The following is a 24,818-nucleotide window of genomic DNA, read 5'->3' as shown; positions in this document are numbered from 1 at the left end:
CCCCGCATTATGACAGTACAGGTTACGGAAATACACCCTTACAGAATTCACAGATCATTACCAAAAATATGAGATACACAATAACATTTGCCCTCAGAATCTGTGAGAAAAAATTAAAATAAACCAATAGATTTTTTTTCAACTCGCGCATATTGACACGTGTGCAGATGATGTGGATTAGCGTGATGGAAAATTGTGACGTGGCCCATTTTCTAGGATGCAATCCACCCCCCCCCCCCCCCCCCCCTCCCACCACCCCCCCGTCACAGCTCATAGAGCTAGGGTCATCTGTGTTTGAATGGAGTTATTTCTGCTTTTAATGAAGCTGTGGTTATTTAATGAGTTTTTAAGTGAATGTGTTATTTTTTTTTAGAAACCTTTTTAAGAGATGTCAGGAAACAGTTAATGGTTGGGGCCAGCCTTTGGTTGCACTGCCTGAGGTCTGTCTGCCATTCACCGTGCCCGCTGTTTTACAGCACAGTTGTAGCAGCAAGGCCTCAACATTTGGGAGTTGTAGATCTGCAGATGATTAGAGGGGCTGCAGTATTGCTGGTGGTGGCAACTGAGTGGCCACACAGGGTCCAGCATTATTTGTCATAATGGTGATTATTTATTTCATTCACCACTGTTTACAAGATGTAATTCTGTGGTAACTGCCTGCCACATTTGGCAGCATCTATGTATCCCAAAGTACTTAGTTGGCTATAAAACCCAGGGATGTCCCGTGATTGTGAAATCTCCTGTACAAAGTCACATTCCTCCTGCTAGTCATTGTGCTTTGAGGATGAATCTAGGACGCAGTTGCTGAGTATGTTCTCATGTATTGCCTTGAAAGTTGATTGTATATATTGCTGCTACATCTTTGTTCCATGCTCTTCACCCAGAACACTAATTCCACATTAGTATGTTTCAAGATAAAACCACCTTTTGGAGGGAGCAGTTAATGTTACAACTCTTAAGCCTTGTCTGGCCACTAAACCTTTCAGACACTGCCAGGAAACCTCTATTGAGAGGTTGATTTGTGTTTGGAGGATCCAGGGTGCATGTATACCCATCATTGAAAGTTAATATGTAGTTGGTAAACTGGCAAGCAGTTGGTAAAACAATTGTTATGTTTGTCTTCGTCGCAAGGTAATTTGAGAGTAGGGCTGTAAGTAGGCTCCAGGTTCAGACTGCATTTGGAATATTGTGTACATGTCTGCTCTCCCTGTATGAGGGAGGATACACTTTCAATAGAGTGAATGCATTGACGGTTCACCAGTTTGAATCTTGGGCTGACGGGTTTGTTGTACAAGGAGAGATTAAGCTGAATAGGCCTATGTTTGAGTTTGTAAGAATAAGAGGTGTTCTCACTAAAATGGATATATTTATAACAATTTTTAACAGGATAGTTGAGGTGACATTGTTTCTCCTGACCTGGGCGATTGGAACCAGGGGCTCAGGCCTTAAAGTAAGGTGTTGGGTGATCAAGACTAGGATGAAGAGAAATATCTTGACGTGAAGGGTACTGACTTTCCAAGGTACTCTTGAGTAGAGAATTTTTGTAATTCTCTATCAAAGAGTAACTGAGTATATTTGAATCAAAACTCATTAATGTTTTCAGTATCAAGGGATTGAGGGATGGAAGGTTAGACCAGGAGAAATATACAGAAGCAAAAGATCAGTCATCATTTTATTGAAGGGTGGAGCAGTCATGAAGGACCCAATATCCACCTACTATTGCATTATGTTTTTTTAATTTGCTCAAAGGTCAAATTTCACATTATTTGTATGGTTGCATCAGGCGAAGAGAATGCTGTATTTTAAAGTAGCCATTATACTAGGGTTGAGTTAGTATCAATGATCATTTCCAAGGTAAACAAAATTGGATAGAGAAATCTCCTCCCATTGTTGCTAAAAGGTTTGACATTGGAAAAACTAAATACCATTGTATGTCTATTGTATGATCAACATCAGTTTACATGGAAAGTAGTTTTATTGTTTGGCAGATTAATTAGATTTGAAGTCTAGCAAGACTCAATAATGAGTGTTCAATCGCTCCATATGTGCATGGAGATGCATGGAGATTCTCTCAGGTTTCTTTAGTTTTTATTGATGACAAAGAATATCCTTTAACTTTGATGAACTCTGTGTATTCTGCTCTGGGAAATGACATGCAGAACGGCTGCACTTGCAGTCAGATAGTTGTAGGTTCAGGGCCCTACTCAGGGACCCGAACAAGAAATCTCCAGCAAACACAACAGTGCAGTACTTGGCCAGGGAAATACTGCTGGCAATGGCATCGTGTGAACAAGACATTAAACAGAGGCCATGCCTCCACCTGCATCAACATCCTCCCACATTCCAAAGACATGCAGGATTGTAGGTTAGTTGGTTATGTTGGTTATGTACATTGCCCACAGAGTAGAGGATGCAAAAGTTGGATAAGCTAGAACTAGGTGATGAATGGCCAGGGGACTTGGTGGGCCGAGGGACTAGTTGCCATGTTAAACTAAACTAATATATATGCAGTGAGTCAAGACAGAGTTATGTAAAGGCTGGTGAGGAGATGGTAAACATATGGAGAGAGAAGAGGAACATGAATTTCTGCATTAATAGGATTATGGACTGGGCGCTGGAAAAAATTGTAAGCTTTAGTGCCGGCGTGTAGAAAAACCTGCAGGGAATCCCCTCACAATTCCCTGTTTAATTCTCACAAAATAAAGTTGGCTTTGCATGAAATGTTGAGATATTCTACATTAAATATCCCTTAAATTCCATAACTTTCCTTCCGCACGAGCAGTTTGCAAATAAGAAAGCTATTTCTATCATAATCTGATGTTGTTCCTTTTCTCCAGCCACTGCATGTCTTAGACAATAGACAAGAGGTGCAGGAGTAGGCCATTCGGCTCTTCGAGCCAGCACCGCCATTCACTGTGATCATGGCTGATCATCCACAATCAGTACCCCATTCCTGCCTTCTCTCCATATCCCTTGACTCCGCTATATTTAAGAGATCTATCTAACTCTCTCTTGAAAGCATCCAGAGAATCGGCCTCCACTGCCTTCTGAGGCAGAGAATTCCACAGATTCACAACTCTCTGGGTGTAAATGTTTTTCCTCATCTCCGTTCTAAATGGCCTAGCCCTTATTCTTAAACTGTGGCCCCTGGTTCTGGACTCCCCCAACATTGGGAACAAGTTTCCTACCTCTATCGTGTCCAATTCCTTAATAATCTTATATGTTTCAATAAAATCCCCACTCCTCCTTCTAAATTCCAGTGTAAACAAGCCCAATCGCTCCATTCTTACAAAGTATGACAGTCCCGCCATCCTGGGAATTAACCTGGTGAACCTACCCTGCACTTCTCAATAGCAAGTATGTCCTTCCTCAAATTTGGAGACCAAAACTGCACACAATAGTCCAGGTGTAGTCTCACCAGGGCCCTGTACAACTGCAGAAGGACCTCTTTGCTCCTATACTCAACTCCTCCTGTTATGAAGGCCAACATGCCATTTGCTTTCTTCACTGCCTGCTGTGCTGCATGCTTACTTTCAGTGACTGATGTACAAGGACACCAGATCTCGTCATACTTCCCTTTTTCCTAACTTGACACCATTCAGATAATAATCTGCCTTCCTGTTCTTGCCGGCAAAATGGATAACCTCACATTTATCCACATTAAACTGCATCTGCCATGCATCTGCCCACTCACCAAACCTGTCCAAGTCACCTATTGTCTATTGTCACCCAACCTGTCCAAGTCACCCTGCATCCTCATAGCATCCTCCTCACAGTTCACACTGCCACCCTGCTTTGTGTCATCTGCAAATTTGCTAATGTTACTTTTAATCCCTTCATCTAAATCATTAATGTAGATTGTAAAGAGCTGCTGATCCAACCACCCAGCCTTGTGGTACCCCACTAGTCCCAGCCTGCCATTCTGAAAGGGACCCCTTTATCCCTACTCTTTGTTTCCTGTCTGCCAACCAATTTTCTATCCATGTCAGCACTCTACCCCCAATACCATGTTCTCTAATTTTGCCCACTAATCTCCTATGTGGGACCCTATCAAAGGCTTTCGGAAAGTCCAGGTACACTACATCCACTGGCTTTCCCTTGTCCATTTTCCTAGTTACATCCTCAAAAATTCCAGAAGATTAGTCAAGCATGATTTACCCTTCGTAAATCCATGCTGACTCGGACTGATCCTGTTACTGCAATCCAAATGTGCCGCTATTTCATCTTTTATAATTGACTCCAGCATCTTCCCACCGATGTCAGGCTAACTGGTCTATAATTCCCTGTTTTCTCTCTCCCATTCTACTTTCTTAAAAAGTGGGATAACATTAGCTACCCACCAATCCATAGGAACTGATCGTGAATCTATAGAACATTGGAAAATAAATATCAATGCGTCCACAATTTCTAGAGCCACATGCTTAAGTACCCTGGGATGCAGACATCAGGCCCTGGGGATTTATCAGCCTTCAGTCCCATCAGTCTACCCAACACCATTTTGTGCCTAATGTGAATTTCCTTCAGTTCCTCCGTCATCCTAGGTCCTCTGGCCACTAGTACATCTGGGAGATTGTGTCTTCCTTCGTGAAGACAGATCCAAATTACCGGTTCAACTCGTCTGACATTTCCTTGTTTCCCATAATAAAGTCACCTGTTTCTGTCTTCTGGGACCCACATGTGTCTTAACTATTTTTTTTCCCTCTTCACATACCTAACCAGACTGATTCCTGGGATTTTAAAACTTTCATATGAAGAAAGACTGGATAGACTCGGCTTGTACTCGCTAGAATTAAGAAGATTGAGGAGGGATCTTATAGAAATTTACAAAATTCTTAAGGGGTTGGACAGGCTAGATGCAGGAAGATTGTTCCTGATGTTGGGGAAGTCCAGAACAAGGGGTCACAGTTTAAGGATAAGGGGGAAATCTTTTAGGACCAAGATGAGGAAAACATTTTTCACACAGCGAGTGGTGAATCTCTGGAAATCTCTGCCACAGAAGGTAGTTGAGGCCAGTTCATTGGCTATATTTAAGAGGGAGTTAGATGTGGCCCTTGTGGCTAAAGGGATCAGGGGGTATGGAGAGAAGGCAGGTACAGGATACTGAGTTGGATGATCAGCCATGATCATATTGAATGGCGGTGCAGGCTTGAAGGGCCGAATGGCCTACTCCTGCACCTATTTTCTATGTTTCTATGTTTCTAAAGAAGCTTTTACTATCCTTCTTTATATTTGTGGCTAGCTTAGCTTCGTACCTCATCTTTTCTCCCCATATTGCCTTTTTAGTTATCTTCTTTTGCTCTTTAAAAGTTTCCCAATCCTCTGGCTTCCTGCTCATCTTTGCTATGTTATACTTCTCTTTTATTTTTATACTGTCCTTGACTTCCCTTGTCAGCCACGGTCGCCTCTTACTCCCCATAGAATCTTTCTTCCTCTTTGGAATGAACTGATCCTGCACCTTCTGTATTATTCCCAGAAATACCTACCATTGTTGTTCCACTGTCATCCCTGCTAGGGTCTCTTTCCAGTCAACTTTGGCCAGCTCCTCCCTCATGCCTCCATAGTCCCCTTCGCTCAACTACAATACTGACACTTCTGATTTTCCCTTGTCCCTCTCAAATTGTAGATTACATTTTATCATATTATGGTCACTACCTCCTAATGGCTCCTTTACCTTGAGTTCCCTTATCAAATCCAGTTCAGTACACAACACTAAATCCAGAATTGCCTTCTCCCTGGTAGGCTCCAGTACAAGCTGCGGTAAGAATCCATCTCGGAGGCACTCCACAAACTCCCTTTCTTAGGGTCCAGTCCCAACCTGATTTTCCCAGTCTACCTGCATGTTGAAATCTCCCGCAACCACTGTAGCATTACCTTTCCTACATGCCAATTTTAACTCTTGATTCAACTTGCACCCTATATCCAGGCTACTGTTTGGGGGCCTGTACATAACTCCTATTAGGGTATTTTTACCCTTACAATTCCTCAGTTCTATCCAAACTGACTCTACATCTCCTGATTCTATGTTGCCCCTCGCAAGGGACTGAATTCCATTCCTTACCAACAGAGCTACCCCTCCCCCTCTGCCCACCTGTCTGTCTTTTCGATAGGACAGACATTCCTGAATATTCAGTTCCCAGCCCTGGTCCACTTGCAGCCATGTCTCTGTAGATCCCACAACATCATACTTATCAATTTGTAACTGAGCCTCAAGCTCATCCACTTTATTTTTTTATATACTCGCTGATGGCTATAGAAAAATTACCTGTCTGTTCAGGCAGATTCCTAAAGAGGAAGGTCACAAATATTTTAGATGCCTGGTCTTTGTGAAATAACAAGCATGTAACCACAGTGCCTGAGGGACCCAAGAGAGTCTATGAAACGCACTGCCAGGGGTGGTGGTTGAGGAAGTCACGATAGTGACATTTAAGACATTTTTAGATAGACACATGAATATGCAGAGAATAGCAGGATATAGATCATGTACTGACAGATTAAATTGGTTTACCCTGGGGTCATGTTTGGTGCAGACATTGTGGGCTAAAGGGCCTGTTCCTGTTCTGTGCTGTTCGTTGCAAAGCCTCACACTAGAGCATAGTGTCGCAGCTCACTACTGCCTCATGGCGCCAGAGACCTGAATTTGATCCTGAGTCAAGTTTGAGCTGTCTGTGTGGATTCTGTACGTTTACCCTGTGACCACGTGGGTTTCCTCCAGGTGCTCCGGTTTCCTCCCATGTCCCAAAGACATGCAGGTTTGTAGATTAGTTGGCCTCTGTAAAAATTGGTCTAAATCTGTAGGGAGTACATAAACAAGTGGGTTAACATAAAATGAACATGAAGAGTAGGTTGATGGTTGGCGTAGACTCATTTAGCCGAAGGGCCTGTTTCCATGCTGTATCTCTAAACTAGTCATAAATCTGTCTATTGACAAGACTGGCTTGGCAACATTACCAGAGTTAAATTGCAGAATCCTGAAAGATATGTTTGCCAGAATGATAGTAAGTGAACCAACAGAATGGATAAAGTATCTTGACCGTACCAATATACCTGTTGCAGATGGGTCTATGGGTGATGGCATGGGTGCAGGTGACCACAGTGCAGTCCCTGTGTAGAGAAATTCTTCACACTAAGATCATCTGCACTCTGTATTCTGGAATTGTAAGCATGCTAAGAGGAATTGATTCAGAGCAAAACTGGGCATCCATCAGGTACTATTGGCTGCAGATATATACGCTATTACAATCTGTAACATTATGATCCTGTGCATCCACCACTTTACCGTTACTGTCGAGCCAATGAATCAATCCTAAATCAATCACAAGTGCTGAAGAACATACTGGTAGCAGCACTGGGTATACACAAATTATTTAGGTGCCAACCTAGCAATGCTTCAACAGGGACCGTTGCACCATATAACATATTTTCTATGTTGTATATTTACCGACTAAACAACAAAGGAATCATGCAATGAATGGAGCTAAGTGATCTTGCAACGGATCAGATCAAAATTATGCACTTCTACCACATGGTCAAAAATGATGGTGAACAGCTAATGGGTGGAGCAGGCATCACGAGCTACCCAAGTGAATACTGAAGAAAAAGTTGCACCATTCGCAACCATTCAGCCAGAAATGCTAAATAAATGGTCTATTTCTCATTCATCCTGAGATCCGAGCGATCAAAGAATTTGATCTCCAACCAAAGTGATTCATTCCACATGACATTGAGAGCCAAATAAAGCAAAAGACTCAGAACTGAACAACATCCCAGCTGTAGTACTGAAGACGTGCTCCAACCCCAGTTGTGCCTCGAGCCAGGCTGTTGCGTATACACTGGCTTCTACCCAACAATGTGGAAAATTACCCAGTTATGTCTTGTTAACAAAAAAGTACATTTATAATTGAGCTAATTACTGTCAATCAATCTTTTCTCAATCATCAGCAAAGTGAGAGAAACCATTGTTGACAGATATCAAGTGGATCTTACAAATAACTAGCTTAGGTTTTACCAGGACTACTTGGCACCAGGCCTTAGCTGAATTTTGGAGGGGAGAATGACTTCCCTTGATGCTGAGACATTTGACCAAGTATGGCATCAATGATCCCTGGTAAAACTGGAGTCAATTGGGCATCAAAGGAAAAGCATTCCAATGTCTGCAATTATACTACACAGAGATTGAGCTGGTTAAAGCTGTTGGAGGTGAACCATCCCAGTCCCAGAACATTCTTGACATCCATCAATCTGTCCTAGGCCCAAACATCTTCAAATGATTCATCAGTGATTTTCTTTGGATCAGAAAGTATGAAGTTTGAGAGATGTGTACTCATGATCGCACAATGTTCAATTGTAAATCCTTGCCTGCCCAAATGAAGATCTAAACTAGTAACTCCTGCATTCCCTCCCCTCCCCTCTGCCCCCCACCCCTATTCATCCTACCAGCTCCACTGGTCACATCCTTGTTCCCCTCTTGTTATCACACCCTTCCCAACTAACAATGGGCCATAATGGGCTCCAGCCCTCCTGAACACGCACGCACACACACACACACCTCTCTGACATAACTTGCAACTTCTACCACCAAGGACAAAATGGTGCATGTCAACACTGACCTGTCGGCTCCCCTCCTGTCCTGAATTTAGAAATGTATGTTTGGTCCTTCATCTAAATCATGGAACTCTGCCGAAGAGCACCTTGGGAGTGTCTCAAGAGTACCACCATGGCAGTACCAGAAATCTTTTGTGCGTTTAGGAAGTTGGCACACCACTTCTCAAGGGCATTTAGGGGTGAGTAAATGATGCCTGCCTTGCGCAGTGACGCCCAGATCCTGAATATGAATATAACAATTAAGGTGTAGCTGAAGATACCTACTACTGTCTTGGGGAGATCATTGTTGCCATCTGGTAATCATAAATTCATAAGTGACAGGAGCAGAATTAGGCCATTTGACCCATTGTCTACTCCTCCATTCAATCATGGCTTATCTATCTTTCCCTCTCAACCCCATTCTCCTGCCTGCTCCCTATAACCCCTGACACTCGTACTAATCAAGAATCTATCCATCTCTGCCTTAAAAATATCCATTAACTTGGCCTCCACAGCCTCTGAAGAACTGGTTCTTCATCATAAATGTATTTTTTACTTTCTGTTCCTTTCTTATCTTTTGGCAATGACTCGGCTGCCTTCAAGCATTTGGGAACAAAGTCCCAATGAGAGGATTGTGGGTAGCTTATTTAAATATTCTGCTCTCTGGCCCAGTCAACTTAAGTTGCTTCGGTTCTACTGCAAAGCCATAATATATTCTCTTCTTCTTCTAATTTATCGCAGAATACAGCCGCTTTGAGTCCAAAATCCATGACCTTAGAGAACAGATGATGAACAGCAGTATGAGCTCTGGATCTGGCTCCCTGCGGACCAGTGAGAAACGATCACTTTATGTTCGGTAAGTTCAGCGATGGTTAATTTCCCTTGGATATATACTTGAAAGATCCCGGCGGACAAGGTTTATAGTCACCACTAATCAATAAAAAGACCAGCTGATCATTTATCTTATTGTGGATTTATCTTGGCGAAAGCACAGAATGCTACACATTGTTACAATAAAAGGCACTGCAATTGGGGACAAATTTTATAAAAATGGTAAGAAATTTATTAAATGAGGAAAATTGACATTAATTATCGGTTAATTTATCTGCTGGTGTTATCACAAGTGTCATGATAAGAAGACAGAAGGAACTGCAGATGCTGGTTTACCAAAAAAAAAGACACAAATTGCTGGAGTAACTCAGTGAGTCAGGCACGATCTCTGGAGAACATGGGTAGGTAACGCTCTGGTTTGATGAAGGCACCCAACCCGAAACATCATCTATCTATGTTCTCCAAAGGTGCTGCCTGACCCACTGAGTTACTCCAGCACGTTGTGTCTTTTTTTTGTCATTAAATGAAATTGCCTTTGAATTGTCTGTGTGGCATTATGCAATGTAGCTTCACTCTGATGACTTGCCATTCTAACAATTTGAATTACCCACTTTCGGTTTTGTAATGGCAAATTTCCGACTCTTCCAGTGTCCTCTTTTCCGTTGCCATTACTACACTGGTAAGTAGGAGTGATCTTACGCAGACCAAATAGGCCAGATCTTCTAGTCGTTATTTCCAGTTTCATTGGTTGTTTATTGAAGTAGTTGTACAAACAAAGAGATGAACGTACCCGGTTTTCCTTATTCTGCATACAAGTTGTAGCTGGCTGTTCTCCCCGATCTGGTGAAAACTGTATGCTCTCCCTCCCCGTGTCTGTCCCTTCCTGTTCCCTATGCCTATATATATATATATATATATAGTGGCATATATGCCCCCAAGTGTCCAAAATAATACTGCAAGATATATCTAGACAAAATAATATAATATGCCAATAGTAGCTAGCCTAAACATAAATGGCTCAGACAGGTTTCTTCAACTGAAGAAATCTGGGTTCTGCAAGAACAGTTTTAGTCTACAACAATAATATATACATGTTAAAGGACAAAAAATGATTAATGTATGAATATCCAATTAGGTGAAGATCAAATCCATTGTTTTGTGTACCTGCCAAATCATTCCCTTATCACAAATTCCATCTCCTAGTCCAATATCCAAGGCTGAGCCAGACGATTTGGGTAATTTTAGAGTCGAGCTAAATGATGAACCCCATATCCCCTCAACGCTGTTAACCTTGTAATGACACACTGAGTCTGCCACATCACACACTTTAAGCAGATGTAGAATTGTGTAGAACTGACCAATTTATCATGCTGGTATTTGCGCTACACATGAGCTTTCTCCCAGCCTCTGTCTAATTTAATAGAAATAGTATAGGCTGGCACAGTGGTAGAGTGGCTGTCCTACAGAGCCAGAGAACCTGGTTTGATCCAGATTACGGGTGCTAACTGTACAGAGTTTGTACATTCTCCCGATGACAGCGTGGGTTTTCTCTGGGTGCTCTGGATCACACCAAAGATGTACAGGTTTGTAGATTAATTGTTTTCTGTAAATCGTCCCTAGTGTGTATGATAGCGCCAGTGTATGGGGTGATTGCTGGTTGATGTGGACCCAGTAGGCCGTAGTCCCTGTGTCCATGCTATTTCTCTAAATTCTAAAAGTAATGCACATAAAAAACTGAGGTTCATTCTATTTCCATCACCCTCTATTTATCTAGCTTCTCTTCAAATTAATTTATTCTTTGTGAAACATAGAAACATAGAAAGTAGGTGCGAGAGTAGACCACCAGGTCCGTCGAGCCCGCACCACCATTCGCTCATGGCTGAACACTAAACAGACACACTTACCCACAAACAGTAGACACAAGACACAGAACACAAGACACTACCCTCCCCTTTATACCGCTATCACCTCTCTCCACCCCAAGAACCGCGTGATCTCCTGGGGGAGGCAAAAAACCGGATAAAAACCCAGGTCCAATTCGGGAAAAAAATCCGGGAAATTCCTCTCCGACCCCAATCCAGGCGATCGACACTTGTCCAGGAGATCACTCAGGTCTTACTATACTAACCATACCTAGGTCCATATCCCTGCCCTCTCCCCGTAGCCCCTTATCCCCTTGGCAGCTAAAAAACCATCTATTTTAGACTTAAATATATTTAACGTTTCTGCTTCCACTGCTCCCTGGGGCAGTGAATTCCATAAATTAACCACCCTCTGGGTGAAGAAGTTCTTCCTCATCTCAGTTTTAAAAGAGCCCCCCCTTATTCTGCGACTATGTCCCCTAGTTCTAGTCTCCCCGATCATTGGGAACATCCTCGGTGCATCCACCCGATCAAGGCCCCTCACGATCTTATATGTTTCAATGAGATCGCCTCTCATTCTTCTAAACTCCAAAGAGTAGAGTTCCAGCCTACTTAACCTTTCCTCATATGTCAATCCCCTCATTGCAGGAATTAATCTTGTAAACCTTCGCTGCACTGCCTCCAGGGCTAGTACATCCTTTCTTAAGTATGGACCCCAGAACTGTACACAGTATTCTAAATGTGGTCTCACTAATACTGTGTACAGCTGCAGCAAGACCTCCGTGTTTTTATACTCAATCCCCCTAGCAATAAAGGCCAAAACTCCATTGGCCTTCCTGATTGCTTGCTGCACCTGCATACTAACTTTTAGTGATTCATGTACTAATACCCCTAGATCCCTTTGCGTTGCATTACAACGCAGCTCCTCCTCATTTAGAAAATAACTTGCCCTATCATTTTTTTTCCCAAAGTGAATGACTTCACATTTATTAGTATTAAATTTCATCTGCCAAGTTGTTGCCCACTCACCTAGCTTATCTATATCCTTTTGCAGACTCTTCCTATCCTCCTCATCCCCTACTTTTCCTCCCATTTTTGTATCGTCCGCAAATTTTGATATATTACACTTGGTTCCCTCCTCCAAATCATTTATATAAATTGTGAACAACTGGGGTCCCAGCACCGACCCTTGCGGAACCCCGCTAGTTACCGGTTGCCATCCCGAGTATGAACCATTTATCCCCACTCTCTGCTTCCTATTTGTTAGCCAATCCTCTACCCATGCTAATATATTACCCCCAATCCCATAATTTTTTATTTTTAGCAATAGTCTCTTATGTGGCACCTTGTCAAAAGCCTTTTGGAAGTCCAAGTATACCACATCCACCGGTTCCCCTTTATCCACCCGGGTTGTTACTTCCTCAAAGAATTCGAGCAGATTCGTTAAACAGGACTTCCCCTTCACAAAACCATGCTGGTTCTGTCCGATGAAGTCATGTTTATCCAAGTGCCCCGTTAGTGTTTCTTTAATAATTGTCTCTAACATTTTACCCACCACCGATGTTAGACTAACCGGTCTATAGTTACCCGCCTTCTGTTTACTTCCTTTTTTAAATATAGGTGTTACATTGGCCATTTTCCAATCCACTGGGACCGTTCCTGCCTCCAGGGAGTTTTGGAAAATTATCACCAATGCATCCACAATCCCCACCGCTATCTCCCTCAAGACCCTTGGATGTAATCCATCAGGCCCAGGGGATTTATCCTCCTTCAGTCTCATTAATTTCCCTAATACCACCTCCTTGGTGATCTTAATAGTATTTAGCTCCTCCATTCCTACCGCCCCCTGTTTATCCAGCGTTGGAATATTTTTTGTGTCTTCTATGGTGAAGACTGATACAAAATACTCGTTTAATGCCTTTGCCATTTCCATGTTCCCCACCAACAACTCTCCAGTCTCACCCTCCAATGGACCAACGTTCACCTTAGCCACCCTTTTTCTTTTTATATAGCTATAAAAACTCTTACTATTAGTTTTCATGTTGTTCGCTAAATTCCTTTCATAGTCTATTTTCCCCGTCTTAATTAATCTCTTAGTTATTTTTTGCTGACCTTTAAATGCTTCCCAATCCTCTGCCCTCCCACTATCTCTGGCTACCTTATATGCCCTTGCCTTCAGCCGAATACTATCCTTTATAGTTTTACTGAGCCATGGCTGACTGTTCTTACCCTTACCCCTTTTTTTCTTCATAGGAATAAATTTTTCTTGAAGGTTATACAGTAGATCCTTAAACGTACACCACTGCTCATGTACCGTCTTATTCTTGAGTCTGCTATCCCAGTCAACTTTGATCAGCTCAGTCCTCATACCTTCATAATCCCCCTTATTTAGACTAAGCACCCTAGCCTGAGTTTCAACCTGCTCCCCTTCTATTTGAATATGGAATTCGACCATATTGTGGTCACTTGTTCCCAACGAGTCCCTAACTATGACATTTTTAATTAATCCTGCTTCATTACACAGGACCAGATCCAAGATTGCCTCCCCCCTTGTCGGTTCTGCGACATACTGTTCTAGGAACCCGTCTCTAATACATTCTATAAACTCTTCCTCTAGTCTACCCTGCCCAGTTTGGTTTGCCCAATTAATATGAAAATTGAAGTCCCCCATGATTACAGCAGTTCCCTTTTTACATGCGTCAACTATTTGCAGATTTATGTTCTGACTAACAGCGTCACAGCTATTTGGAGGTCTATAAATTACACCCACTAGTGTTTTTTTCCCCTTGTTATTCTCTATCTGTACCCAAGCTGTTTCACTATCCTGATCCTTCAACGCAATATCCTTCCTCTCTATTGCCGTTATTCCCTCCCTTATTAAAAGGGCCACCCCTCCTCCCTTTCTTTCCTGTCTATCTTTTCTAATTGTCGAGTACCCCTCTATATTTAACTCCCAGTCCTGATCCCCTTGCAGCCATGTCTCTGTAATGGCCACGATATCATAACTATATATACTTAATTGCACCGTTAATTCATTTATCTTATTTCGAATACTCCGTGCATTTAGATAAAGCACTTTCAGATGATTTTTACTACCCTTCCTTTCCGTTTTTGCCCCTTTTACATCTAGAGCTTTATCTTCACACATTCTGGATCCTCCTGTCACATTTTGATTTTCCGCTTCCCCACTGATACCCTGCTCTATTTCCTCTACCCCTGCCGTTATTACCCCCCTTGATACCTCCCCCCCGCTACTTAGTTTAAAGACCTCTCTACTGCCCTAGTTATATGATTTGCCAGGACCCCAGTCCCAGCACCGTTCAGGTGAAGTCCGTCCTTACAGAACAGATCCCCCCTGTCCCAGTACTGGTGCCAGTGGCCCAAGAAACCAAACCCATTTTTCCCACACCAGTCTTTGAGCCACGCATTCAGCTTTTTAATTTTACGTACCCTCGCCGATTTGGCCCGTGGCTCAGGTAGCAATCCGGAGATCAGTACCCTCGAGGTTCTGCTTTTTAATTTATTCCCTAACTGCTCAAACTCCTTCAGCAGATCCTCCTTCCTCGTCCTTCCTATGTCATTGGTCCCCACATGGACCACGACCACTGGATCCTCCCCCTCCCTCTGCAAATTTCTCTCCAGTGCCGCAGAGATATCCTTAACCCTAGCACCGGGTAGGCAACACAGCCTTCGGGACATGTTCTGCTGGCCGCAGAGAACCTTATCTACCCCCCGAATAATACTATCCCCTATCACAACGGCATTTCTTCTAACTCCCCCCTCTTGAATGGCCCCCTGATCCACGGTGCTGCAGCCAGGTTGCTCATCCCTCCCACAGTCCCTGATCCCGTCCTCACATTGAGTAAGAGCCTCGGTCATGCTCGTCAGGGACAAGGGCTGTGGCTCCTGCCGCATCTCCTCCTGGTTCCCCCTACCTGCCTCGCTTATGGCCACACCTTCCTTTCCTTGCTCACTAACTACTGAATTAGTTAAACTGGTCGGTGTGACCATCCCCTGGCACAAAACATCCAGGTAATACTCCCCCTCCCTGATGTTCCGCAGCGTATGAAGTTGGGTCTCCAGCTCATCAATGCGGAGCTCGAGTTCCGCTAGCCTCAAACACTTACTGCAGCTGTAGGGATCATCTACATCAATGGTGTCGACAAATTCCCACATCTCACAGTATTGGCACATCTCCTGGCCGCCCATCTTATATAAGTAATTAACTGGTCCTATTTAAGAATCCCCTACCCGGATTACTGTATTGATACACCCCTTATTTATATAATCCTACCTCCTATAAATGGGAAAGTACTCACCCCAGCCGTAAATTACCTACTGGTTTGGCTGTCTAGTGGTAATTCCGTCCGCTCTTCCTGTCTGGTCCACTGCTCCCTTGCAGTGCGTGGCAAACCTCTTAGCCTCTGTTAGCCTCTCGAGCCGCGGCTCCGTCCGTCCTCCCTCGGCGACAGCCCGGGCCGCACAGCTGTGGCACCGCGGTCGTGACGTCCCTGATGTGGTAATGAATTCCACATTTTAGTCACTATTCCAGTAAAATTCCAGTGAATTCTCATTTGCATTGAAGTATTTTATGTTTGTGACTCCTTGTATGTGTACATGCCATTGTCACTGCATGTACCTTTTGATAATCTTAATTTTTTAGTTATGTCACACCTTCTCTAGAGCAGAGACTCGAGCTATTCAAACTTTACTGATCCAACCTCAGTCTAATATAATTTACCAAATATTCTTCAGAGTCAAGAATGTTTCATTGTCGTATGCACTGACAACACAACAATGAAATTCGACTATGTAATTTATCTATTTATTTTTCAACATCAATATATTTAATATAACATATTTACTTTCCATATCATTGTTCTCGGAATGAATTCCACCGTTATGTGCATTACCACGTTTACTGATTTGTGCATCGAACCACCATGCTGTTTTTACTTGTGCAGACCGTGAATATATGGCCTTAATTTTAATGCTAAAACATGATCCCTGAACATTATTTCTGCATTGATCTTTTATAATCTCAGGCTATTTTACAACTACATTTCCGCTTTATGTACCTTGTTGCAGTCTTATTCAGAACTTTCCAAATTTTGAAATGGTAGTCAATCTGTGACGACAATGAATATTGTTTACTCATTGATACTGCTTCCCACCTTTTGCATCTGAACTACTCCCTTTAATGCCGCAGACCACTGTTTTCTGTGTTGTAGCCAGGTGGCTAATCACTTTGCCTTGTCCTCCCAACAATCCATAATATTGATACATCTATCAAAGATTTTTTGAACATTCTACAGCATTGTATCTACTGTGTAGCCTTTGCCTATCTTGTTGTTACTTCAAAACACATTGTATGATATCAAACCTGGCCTTCCCTTTTGAAATCTGTGACATTGTATTGTTATTTTCATCCTCTAAGTATTTCTCTGTGATATCTTTAAGTCAGGAATTCATAATGTTTCTGCCCCAGACAACTTAATTGGTCTATAGTTACTTGGGTTTGCTTTACTTTTTTTTTAAATATATGAATCAGCAATCTGGTTGTAAATGTTTTTTACTGTTACATCTTTTAATACTGTTTCTCTCTCCCTAACTTTTCTAAAATCACAAATGCAAATCACCTGTTGATGGCAATTCATTAATTAGTTTCTTGCCTTCACTTGATCTCTTATAAGATTGTGGCTGCTATCTCAATGGTCTATGCTGAAGTAGAGTTTTAATGAAAAGCAAATAATTTAAGCAAACGGTTTCAGTCTATTTGGAAAGACTGGTAACCAGAAATCAATGAGCATAGTTTTCTTGTGTTTTTGTATAGGATTGAATAAAGTGCCATGATATTGTTCTCAGTGCATCCATTCTTATTTTGAATCCAAGAAGTGCAGGGAAGACAGAGAAACACAATGTGTTTCTGGATCATATGCGACCAGTTTATTCAAGCCTAATTCTGCTGCGCATCTCCTCAGAGACCATATGTCTACATTGCACATTTTCATACAGTCTGCTTTGAAATTATACTAAATCTCGTTTTAACGGATGTTGGTTATAGCGGACAGACCTACCAACGGCTGCCAACACCACCTCTGACTCGCAAGGGTCAGCAATGAGCCTTTCTTTCTTCACCAGCTGCCGCACTGTTGATGTGGCTGTTACAAACTTACAAAATTCTTAAGGGGTTGGACAGGCTAGATGCAGGAAGATTAGTCCCGATGTTGGGGAAGTCCAGAACAAGGGATCACAGTTTAAGGATAAGAGGGAAGTCTTTTAGGACCGAGATGTGAAAATCATTTTTTACACAGAGAGTGGTGAATCTGTGGAATTCTCTGCCACAGAAGGTAGTTGAGGCCAGTTCATTGGCTATATTTAAGAAGGAGTTAGATGTGGCCCTTGTGGCTAAAGGGATCAGGGGGTATGGAGAGAAGGCAGGTACAGGATACTGAGTTGGATGACCAGCCATGATCATATTGAATGGCGGTGCAGACTCGAAGGGCCGAATGGCCTACTCCTGCACCTATTTTCAAGTTCAAGTGAGTTTATTGTCATGTGTCCCTGTATAGGACAATGAAATTCTTGCTTTGCTTAAGCACACAGAACATAGTAGGCATTTACTACAAAACAGATAAGTGTGTCCATATACCATGATATAAATATATACACACATGAATAAATAAACTGATAAAGTGCAAATAACAGAAAGTGGTTATTAATAATCAGAGTTTTGTCCGAGCCAGGTTTAATATCCTGATGGCTGTGGGGAAGCAGCTATTCCTGAACCTGGTTGTTGCAGTCTTCAGGCTCCTGTACCTTCTACCTGAAGGTAGCAGGGAGATGAGTGTGTGTGGCCAGGATGGTGTGGGTCTTTGATGATACTGCCAGCCTTTTTGAGGCAGCGACTGCGATAAATCCCCTCGATGGAAGGAAGGTCAGAGCCGATGATGGACTGGGCAGTGTTTACTACTTTTTGTAGTCTTTTCCTCTCCAGGGCGCTCAAATTGCCAAACCAAGCCACGATGCAACCGGTCAGCATGCTCTTAACTGTGCACCTGTAGAAGTTAGAGAGAGTCTTCCTTGACAATCCGACTCTCCATAATCTTCTCAGGAAGTAGAGGCGCTGATGAGCTTTCTTGATAATTGCATTAGTGTTCTCGGACCAGGAAAGATCTTCAGAGATGTGCACGCCCAGAAATTTGAAGCTCTTGGCCCTTTCAACCATCGACCCATTGATATAAATGGGGGTGTGGGTCCCCCTCCTACTCCTTCCAAAGTCCACAATCAGTTCCTTGGTTTTGCTGGTGTTGAGGGCCAGGTTATTGCGCTGGCACCATATGGACAGTTGCTCGATCTCTCTTCTACAATCTGACATCCCCATCAGTGATACGCCCCACAACAGTTTCTATGTTTCTATGTTGCTGTGGCACATGTTGTAGCCCCTGGCTGACAGCGCTTTCTTCAGGCTGCTGCCTCTGACAGGACATGCTTGGTCACTGTGGATCTCCCTCTCCTCTCACCAGCTGCCGCTTCTTTCTGTTGGCTGTCGTTCTGTCCACTCGGCTTCTCTCCTCCTCCACTGCTGTCTCCTTTTCCTTCTTCTCCGGAGTCGCTGATATACCCCACCTTGGAAGATGTCGGCATCTACGGGGGAGAAGCAGGATGAGGAGGTGTCGGTAGAGGAGGGAGCAGCAGAGTGGACAAAGCGAAGTTGTAAAGCCAAAGAGGTAGTAATCAGAGTGCAGAGCATTAGTATGTGAATAAGTGATGTCTACACAGATCTATTTGTATTGGAATTTGGCATTTTGCTATATTTATCAACGATGGATGAAGAAATAAAAAGCTTTATATTTATGTTTGCAAATAGTCTAGATAAGAGCTGAAACGTGTGAAGGGATACTGATGGAATACATTTGCTTTAGATGTGGTGTGGCAAAGATTCACTGGATTGATTTTTAGTATGAGGGAATCAATCCTTAACAAGATATTGATTTGGATTGACCAATAACTCTTTGTAGTTAAGACAAATAAGAGTTATCATGGTAGATAGTTGAGCCATGTGTCCCAGCTGACGTTTGGAGGCATTATCTCAGATTAGGAGTCACCTTTTCCGAATATTGGGATGAGATGTGAAATTCCTTCACTCGGGGATGTGACTCTTGGAAGTTCCTATCACTGGGTCTTTCTAGAAATTCACGGTCTTCATTAAGATCATGGAATTGCATAGTCTACTCTTGCTCCTATGGTCTTGTGATTAAGTGTATGGTAATAGGATAGCAGATAAGTGCTTCATGTCTGGGCACATGTGATCCAGGCCACAATCATGTATCAGGGACAGCATTGTGGCCCAGCTGGTAGAGGTTCTGCCTCACAGCCTCAGAAACCCAGGATGCAGCTTGCTCTCTATGAAGAATTTGCGGGTAACTTTGTGGGTTCCTCCAGGTGCTCTGGTTTCCTCCCACATCTTATAGGCGGGTAGGGAAATTGGCCAATATAAATTAGGTGTAGATGAGTGAAAGAATCTAGCGGAATTGATGTGAATGTAGGGATATTTATGCAGGTTGATGGCCCAGTGGGTGGGAATAACATGTTTCCATGCTGTGTCTCTTGGTGACTGGTTTCTAAATTGTGAGAAGTTGGAATCTGAACAATAATCAGGGTCCAAGAAAGTAAATCATTCAAAGTTTGTGGACATATACGTTTAAAAATCTCCCAAAATGGAATGCTAACTTTTATTTAAAAAGATGTACAAAAAGATGAACAAACACGTGGGAGTGTGTTTTGTCAGCTTTGGGCTATTCTGCTCAGTTCTGAACACTATTCCTCAGAAAAATTGCCTTACAATGGAAGTATTCTAGTGTTGAATTATAAAGGCAAAATGCGTAACTGATAAGGACAGTTGAGTTGAAAAATTGTGTATTTTGAATATTAAGCTAAAGATTCCTAAAACATACAAGTTCAAGGAGTGATCAGATTGAGAAGATTGAAGATGTTTTTAAGGAAAGTTTATTTCTTCTTGGAGACTGTCCAGAACTGGCTGAAACTTCTCTGAGAATTAGAGCTGACCTGTTGGGAGGTAATTTTAGAAAGCAATTCTATTTTGATGATTGATATGCGCACTTGATCAATTGAAATTTCAAATGTGTCTGATATATTTTTTTTGGGAGAAGGATATTCAGACGTATGGAGTCCAAGATACATGGATAGGATAACAATACATTGGGGTGTAATTGAATGATGGAACTATCTGTAAACGGGTGAATAATTTACTCCTGTTCTTCCTGCCCTATGCGCCAAGCTTAATGACGTTTTCCTGTCCCCTCATCCTGTAATGTTCTTCAGTAGTAATTCTCCGAAATGGGAATCATAAAAAGGTCATACTGGTCTATCATCTAACATTGTATTCTGTATCCCTAGTTTCACTCTTCTTCTTTCGTGTGGCGTGCACAGCCTAAAGTTGTTGGACAACTTGTTCTATTTGATCTTCCGTTTGTGCACGTCGAGTTGATTGCATTAGTCGAAACAGGGCGGCCCACATGAAGGTTGCAATCTTCCACCCCCCCTAGTTTCACTGTAATCAACCTTCAATGCTCGACGTGTCTCCTGGAGGGAGCTTTATTTTGGTTTAACCCATATTCTGCTTTACATGAATACACTGCTCAGAACAAGGTGGGAATCTCTGCAATCCACCTCTGCTAGTGTGAAGCACAGCTCATCAGCATTGCTCTCTGGGAGCTTGTGGAAGGAAGTTATTATTGAAATGTATTAGAAGTTATAGTTGGGCGTTGATACGGTGAAGCATTGCTTTCTTTTATTCTGAGAAATGCTTCATACTGTTCCCTTCAGGAAATATTAAGGAAATGCTTGCATATCTTGGGGTGAGGAGAGGTGAAGGGGGAGGCTGTTAATCATGGTGGCTTCTCTATCTTGCCTGCTCAGAATCCTGCTGCAGTATACTTTCTTGCTGTTTTTGTTCAAAACTTTGGAGAATATGGTGATCTTAAACATATGGTCAGGTACACAGATAGGAAAAGTTTGGAGGGATATAAGCCATGTGCGGCCAGGTGGGACTATTGTAGATGGTGCATCTTCGTCAACAAGTTGCTGTATAACTCTCTGCCTCACAGAGACTGGCAGCAGTAATTACTTTTCAGTGGAGCCGACCTCCAGGGTCCAAGGACATTGTTCCCTGAACTCACTGTAGTATTGTTCCACGTTTATAGGTGTCAGCTAATTTCCCCGGTAACTGTTGCATATTTTTATGCACCTGTTCTGAACTTGTGACATCTCTTGTATCTTTTCTCAGAGCTCTCTTTGACTATGATCGAACCAAGGATAGTTGTCTGCCGAGCCAAGGACTGAGCTTCTTGTATGGTGATATTTTACATGTCATTAACGCCTCTGATGATGAATGGTGGCAAGCCCGACTTGTTACACCTCGTGGTGAAAGCGAGCAGATCGGTGTCATACCCAGCAAGAAACGGTAAGTGAAAAATCATTCCAATCGTATGTCAATGAATTGAATCATGTGACTTTTCAATTTGCTTCCCTCTCACCAAAGGGCACTGAAGCCATCTTATATGTATACATACGGCAATAATGTTGGTGAAAATCAAACTTGGGGTTCCCTGAGCCTCCTCCATCATTCAGAACAATCTTTTACTTCTGCAGTTGTACAGAGCCCTAGTGAGACCACACCTGGAGTATTGTGTGCAGTTTTGGTCTCCTAATTTGAGGAAGGACATTCTTGCTATTGAGGGAGTGCAGCGTAGGTTAACCAAGTTAATTCCTGGGATGGCGGGACTGTCATATGCTGAGAGAATGGAGCAGCTGGGCTTGTACACTCTGGTGTTTAGAAGGATGAGAGGGGATCTCATTGAAACATATAAGATTGTTAACGGTTTGGACACGCTAGAGGCAGGAAACATGTTCCCGATGTTGGGGGAGTCCAGAACCAGAGGCCACAGTTTAAGAATAAGGAGTAAGCCATTTAGAATGGAGACGAGGAAACACTTTTTCTCACAGAGAGTTGTGAGTCTGTGGAATTCTCTGCCTCAGAGAGCGGTGGAGGCAGGTTCTCTGGATGCTCTCAAGAGAAAGCTAGATAGGGTCCTAAAAATAACGGAGTCAGGGGATATGGGGAGAAGGCAGGAACGGGGTACTGATTGGGGATGATCAGCCATGATCACATTGAATGGCGAGTGCTGGCTCGAAGGGCCGAATGGCCTACTCCTGCACCTATTGTCTGTTGTCTATTGTCTACCCGCTTGCTGCCCAATCCCCTTGTGTCATCGAATGCCTAAAAATCTATCTTTGTCAGCTCTGAATATAGTCAATAATTGGACATGTATGACTTTCTGATAAAAAGAATACTTTCTAATTACATCTAAATAACAGTTTGCCTCTGCAGTTCCCAGAAGACAATCTTGAATAGTACTGCTCCTCGGTAGAACAGTTGCATAGCAGAATTTCCATTATTGTTCTGAACTTTCTTCTAAACTCCACTGAGGACTGGCATACCTTACACCATCTCATCCTGCTTTGGCCCTCATGCCAGAAATTGATCTAAATACCAAAGATTCACAGCCTTCTGAGATTACATTTCTTGCCTCGGTTCTTGTCTTAATAGTCTGAAGCTATGCTGCCAAATTCTAGCTGCTCCAGCTGGTGGAAAAAGCCTTGGAGATTGATATGGTCATGCTTAGTCAGACATTTCATGAGATTACCCCTCGTTTTTCTAAACGCCACTAAATACCAGCTACCCCACCTCATCTCACCCTGCACTAGCCTCCAGTGCCATAAATTACTCCAATGAATCTGTGCTGCAGCACTTCTAAGGCAAATTTATTCTTCCTGTGATATGAACAGCAAAGCCGCACATACTCCTCAATAAAACAATGTGCAATTGCATATGATTTACTTTCTATCTCATCCTAACCTCAAAATAAAGACCACATATTAATTGTCCTTTAACTTGCCAGTTGCATCGCCAGGTTAATTATTGGAAAATCCCTCTGTGCTAACATGCACAAGTTCCTCACCACCTAAAAATATTCTCTTCTGCTCTCACTCTAGCAGTGAATCATCTTGTTTTTTACTGTCACCATAATTTTCCATCTGTTTTATTCTTGTTCACTCTCGTAACCTGACCATCTTTTTATGGATATATTTCTAAGTTATCTTCACAACTCGTTTTACTACATGGCTTTGTATTATCAACAAATTAAACTATAATATACTCTACCCTTTCATCTATACCATTGACACAGGTTGTCCTTGGTAAGAGCCAGATACTGTTTCCTGTGGCAGATTACCAGAAAATACCCTACCAACCTGAAAGTGACAACTGTTTATTACTGGTTCAATATATCCTCCAGTCATATTGATCCCAGGTTCCCAATCCTATTAGCCATCACATAACAACAAACTCAAATCCCATTTCTTGGATTTTATTCCCCTCCACCTCTTCATGCTGAGTCAGATTATTTGAAACATGAATGTTCACACCATCTACAAACAGAACTACCAATCCTATTTTCTCCTCTTCATCATGAAGATTGATTACTTCATCAATGAGATCCTAACCAGTGCACCCACCTCCAAATTGTATTCCTTCAACTCTGGCTGATGGCATACATCATGCGGACATATAGATTTCCAACCTACAAGTTTCCAAAATCCTACTGACAATTTTTAGGGCAGAAGAAAAGATACCACTGTATGCAAGTTCTGTTGTAAACTTAATCAGGTAAAGTCTCACAAACTATTGTCCATGACATTTTGAATACATTTGTATGAGCAGCTTATTTTTCACCCATGTAAAATCCTATCAAGTAGCACTGCCAGTCTTTATCCAACTATTGAAACATGATTGTTAGTAGTTGAATGTATACATTTTTGTGGATTGTGCATTTACCTATTTCAGCATTGAACTTTTTTGCATATTCTTTTGTCCTGTATTCTTGTACCTTTATGTTAAGCATTTTTTCCTTAAGTGTTGCCAGTTATTTCTGAATTGCTGTTTACAGCTAACACAATTATGCAAATGGTAATCCTTTTCACTGTTTCCACTATTGTGTTAACCAGGCAAAAAGCAGATTGCAAGAATCCACAATGAGCAAAGTCAGACATCTTCAACCCATTTACAACTCTCTTTGCTCGATCGAGCACCTGCCTTTACAGAATATGACACCTCCAGACTAGAGATCTGTCATTGTCAGCTCTGCTTCCATGCAAACAAACAGTCTGGGCTGTGCCAACTGCTGCAAACTGACTTGCCAACAGCCATGAGGCCCTTTAATTCTGAAGGTCAAACAGCATTGAGCTTTTCATATAACATTTTCTTTCTAGGCCTCTGAAGAAGACATTTGTCAAGCAAGACCATTTGTGAATAAAGCATATGACCGAGATGTGTTTGACACTTTCCCTCAGGGAAAGATAACACTAAATGAAGAGCATTTTTATCACCTGGCAAGCTTCCAAAGTCCAGGACACTAAGATAAAAAACTATACTGCCAACAGGCTTTACATATAATCCTAATG

At 42.3% G+C, this 24,818-nt stretch overlaps 1 protein-coding gene across 9 annotated transcripts in view; it reads left to right on the top strand.

The window, feature by feature from the left end:
* dlg3 (discs large MAGUK scaffold protein 3) overlaps positions 1 to 24,818 on the top strand; it is a 418,354-nt gene that overhangs the window by 352,407 nt on the left and 41,129 nt on the right. For all 9 annotated transcript variants that reach the window (XM_033030629.1, XM_033030632.1, XM_033030628.1 and 6 more), the window contains 2 exons: positions 9,322 to 9,436; positions 21,583 to 21,759. In XM_033030629.1, coding sequence (XP_032886520.1) covers positions 9,322 to 9,436; positions 21,583 to 21,759 — 292 coding nt within the window. The remainder of the gene's footprint in view (positions 1 to 9,321; positions 9,437 to 21,582; positions 21,760 to 24,818) is intronic.

This window comes from Amblyraja radiata, chromosome 12 (genome assembly GCF_010909765.2).
Source record: "Amblyraja radiata isolate CabotCenter1 chromosome 12, sAmbRad1.1.pri, whole genome shotgun sequence".
Classification (NCBI taxonomy): Eukaryota; Metazoa; Chordata; class Chondrichthyes; order Rajiformes; family Rajidae; genus Amblyraja; species Amblyraja radiata.
Note: the sequence above shows the minus strand (reverse complement) of the source record. Positions and strands in the feature narration are given on the sequence as shown.